This window comes from Arachis ipaensis, chromosome B07 (genome assembly GCF_000816755.2).
Source record: "Arachis ipaensis cultivar K30076 chromosome B07, Araip1.1, whole genome shotgun sequence".
In the NCBI taxonomy this organism is placed as follows: domain Eukaryota; kingdom Viridiplantae; phylum Streptophyta; class Magnoliopsida; order Fabales; family Fabaceae; genus Arachis; species Arachis ipaensis.
The window spans coordinates 112,709,561-112,713,483 of NC_029791.2; the positions used below are offsets into that span (position 1 = coordinate 112,709,561).

General features: G+C 30.0%; 1 protein-coding gene across 2 annotated transcripts; it reads right to left on the reverse strand.

Annotated features, from left to right (window-relative positions):
* LOC107605859 (cytochrome b5) lies at nt 805-3,240 on the reverse strand. 2 transcript variants are annotated; one of them, XM_016307787.2, is made up of 4 exons: nt 3,096-3,240; nt 2,850-2,947; nt 1,747-1,813; nt 805-1,445 (listed from the first exon to the last, which is right to left on the reverse strand). In XM_016307787.2, the coding sequence occupies exons 2-4, from the start codon at nt 2,934-2,936 to the stop codon at nt 1,195-1,197; spliced, it is 405 nt and encodes a 134-aa protein (XP_016163273.1). In that variant the 5' UTR covers nt 2,937-2,947; nt 3,096-3,240; the 3' UTR covers nt 805-1,194. The 2 variants fall into 2 exon arrangements, with proteins under 2 accessions (XP_016163273.1, XP_016163274.1); XM_016307788.2 differs by having other exon boundaries at nt 2,850-2,978; nt 3,096-3,237.

The window sequence follows — 3,923 nt, forward strand, 5'->3', positions numbered from 1 at the left end:
TCATCACTTTAATCAAGTTTTTGGTTTTCAAACTCAACATAATAATTGTTCCTCTCAAATAAAATGTGTTATAATATTTGTTATTTTTTACTATTTTATTTAATAAGTACGTTGTTTTTCAAATTTAAAAATTATTCACAAATATGTTCATAAATTTTGATCAAATATTGTTGTAGCTTTTTTTTTTACATAGTCATTTTTGTACACCTAAAAATATAAAGAATAAATTGCACATAACATAGATAATTAAACTGCATTTAACAAAAGGACTAAAACAGAAAGTGAGATACTGAAACAAAATTAAGTCTTAATTTTTGTATAATGTTTCGTACGAAGTATATAAGATTTTGTTATATCTTAATATTATGTTTAATTTAAGGGTTAAGTACGATTTTGGATCTAAAGTATAGGTGGAAATTTTTTTCTTTCCTGATCTTTTTCTGCATAGAAAATCGTCCCTAAAATTTAAAACCAAATTTTAAAATCATCGTTTTTACTTAAATATTAAAATTTTGAACTAAATTACCCATAAAAATTATAAAATAAAAAAAATGTCTTATTAAAAAATTTCAATTTCCGTTCATAAAAATTTCAATTCTTTGTATCTCTATTTTCTAAAACATTGAAATTTTGTATTCTAAAGTTAAAATTTTAATTTTAATCTCGATCACCAAACACCATACTTAATCTCACTCCGAAAACAAACCCAGCCATAGATATCAACTATAAAATGAAAATAATATAAGAATTCAGTTATACTCTCTATAATAAAGAATAGTAATCCATTATCTTTTTAAGATCAAATTGATCCCATAATTGTTTCACCACCAATATATATATATATGATGGAAACAAATTATTAATCCACACAAAGTTAGGTACAAACCACTCGTTTCTCCTAATAACTTAACAAAAATGTTTATGAAGCATCGATACTGAATTTAAAAGAAGAAACTTATCATCCAACATAAGGTTATTCAACTGTAACGACACTAGTACAGCTGCCAAAGAAGGTTGGAAGGCATTGCGTTCCTGAACTTGAATAGTCTATAATCCAGTGTCAATGCTCAAAACACCACAAAGAAGCTAGAACAATGTCCTTTTAAATGACCCTGTATAGAATAATAATTAAAGAAAAAACACACTAGCACAGACCCTTCACAATGACATAACTAAAAACAAGAGAAAAGGACCCTAATCTTTCTTGGTGTAGTGCCTAACAGCAAAGGCTAAGCCCAATATCAGGAGAGGAACCAGGAACTGCAAAATCTTGATCACAAATTCTGGAGTCTTGTCAGGGTTATAGTTAGCTTGCTGGGGTGGAATGTAGGTGCGCTTTAATGGGACAGTTGATGCATCAATCTCCCCTATGTAGTATTTGTCCATCATGTCTCTTGCAGAATCACTGTGCCCCACATCCTCAAAATCGGTGGTTGCATCTTTCCCTGTAATGCAGAGTAGAGTATTTCAACAATACAGTTATTTTTCGTGTTTTTAGCCAGGAATTTCCTTCAGTACTCTTGTTCACAATAAGGTATCAGTAACTGAGCAAGGAATTTCCTTCAGTACTCTTCTTCACATGAAGGTATCAGTAACTGTACCATATATGACAATTGTAAATTGATAATCAATTTAAGCATAATTTGAATGACGTTTATAAAGTTTTAGCAATTCAAACAGTTGATAGATACTTGTAGCCTTAAATTTTATTTCGGTACCCGAAAATGCTCCCTTTAGTGAGCATACCTGTTGCAGATAACAAAACTTCATCACCTCCAGGATGGTCGTCCATAAAAGGGGTGACATCGTAGACCTAATATGGTTGAAGCAAAAATGTGTTAAATGGCTGATATTAATAATAACATCATGATATACTATAGAGAGCTCTTGTGTTTTGGGGGTTCTTCAACCAGAGACAAAGTTCAAAGTTATTTATAATTTTCTTACAAGGGCCTTTAGCTTGAAAATCAGTCTTCTGAATATCAATAGTACTATCTCATGTAATGTTAAAATAGAGAAAATAAATTGCCTTCTACTAGTGTGTCGAAGGGAGCATTCAGATGCATAAACAAGCCAAGAGGCTAAATTGATGTTATCGCCAACAAAAGCATGAAAGGCATTCAGATGACGGTATAAATAGTAATGTACATTGATCAAAGCTGCTACACAAACTAGTAATGCACATGCAAGAGGAGTATCTTCTTAGTAAAGCTTAATCAATGACATACAAGTAGGGGAACTCAAACCAAGTAGCAAAGCATCAGAAAAGTAGATGACAAAAGTAGGACACATGTGTAAATAATGCAGGCCAGAAACGAGTTTTACTCTGCAAAATATCACATATAGCCGGGGTTTTGGCATATGAGCTGAACAATAATGACAAGTGAACTTTTGTTACCCGGTCAATTTCATAAATAAAAATAAGATTCCGTAGCCATGTAAAAGAAAATGTAATCTTGTAAAAGTACATGAGGCAAACTCACGATAGGGATCTTGATTTGTTATTCACACAATCCAAAGTGACACAAACAAAACCCAAATAGATTTGATCAGGTTTAGAAAACCATGATGTATACAACCAAACGAAGCATTCCATTAAAAAAAAAGGAGTAAAAAATAAAAAAGTCAACAAATTTGACATACAAGTTGCATTTATTAATCATAGCCAGCAAAGATGATAAGATATTATATAGGTAAACATATCTCAGCTCACTATTATGTATACAAACATATTAAAAGTAATAATCCACAAGCAGCAGCATATGCTTGACATTTTTTCTCCCTAATTTCAATCACAATCATCCAAAGAAAATTCCTGTTCCTCCGAAAATAATAACAATAATAATAACCTTTCCATTAATAATAAGCCAGCAATCTTTGGTCTGATTGTGCTTTGCCACCTCTTCGAACTTGTGAATTTTTGGATCTGAAGCCATTTTTCCCCCCACTGCGACAAAATTCCAAACAAAAATAAAAACCTAAAACCCACAAAAAATCAAGTCAAAGCCACAGTTTTGAAAGATCTAAAGACTGAAAAAGGCAAATTCAATTATGCATTAATTCAAAGGAATTCGTGTAGGTCAAAGTACACTTACCAGAGCAGAAAGAAGAAGGAACTTCCTTTATGTTACTTTACAGATTCTGTGGAAGAGAAAACCCCTACTCTCTCTATTTCTTATGCCAATTGCCAAAAGCTTGAGAAATCTCACACTGGCTTTCGGTGAGAATTTGCTGTGTGCGCTTTATTATATATGAATTGGATTACAAAAATAACCTTGTGTTATATTCAAATTACATAATTAGACAACAGATGACAAATTGTACAGAAATTCTTAATTAAATGATACTACAATAAAACAATACAAAGCAAGAAAAAAAATAAAACAAAAAACATTTAAAAAAAATATATACTATAAAAGAAATTTTCGTTTTTATCAAGTTCCTTTGATTTACGTAACCAAAGAAAATATTAAAGCATCTGACAATGGTTTCATAATTTCATCTGTCTTTTTATCAAGTTCTTTTGATTTACGTAACCAATGAAAATATTAAGGCATCTGTCAATAATTTCATAATCTCATCTGTCAAAAAAGTTAGTTGTTCTCCTATGACTGTGAATCTCTAGTACTAGTAGTATCAAGTTGAGTTAGATTGAATTCTGAAAAGAAAAAAAAAATTTATTTATTTATTAAAAAAAAAATTTTATTAAAAAAAGTAAAATATTTGAATAGAAAATATATGAAGTATTTTTTCTAATTAACAATTCATTAAAAAAATAATTTTAATTTTTTTAAATACCATCTTTTTTAATTAAGATAAAAGAAGTTTTTTATTTCGAAAATACTTTTAAAAAAATTAAGATAAAAACACTAGGTACTTCCACAACTTAGCCTCAGCTCGAAGAAGGAATAATCGGATTGAGG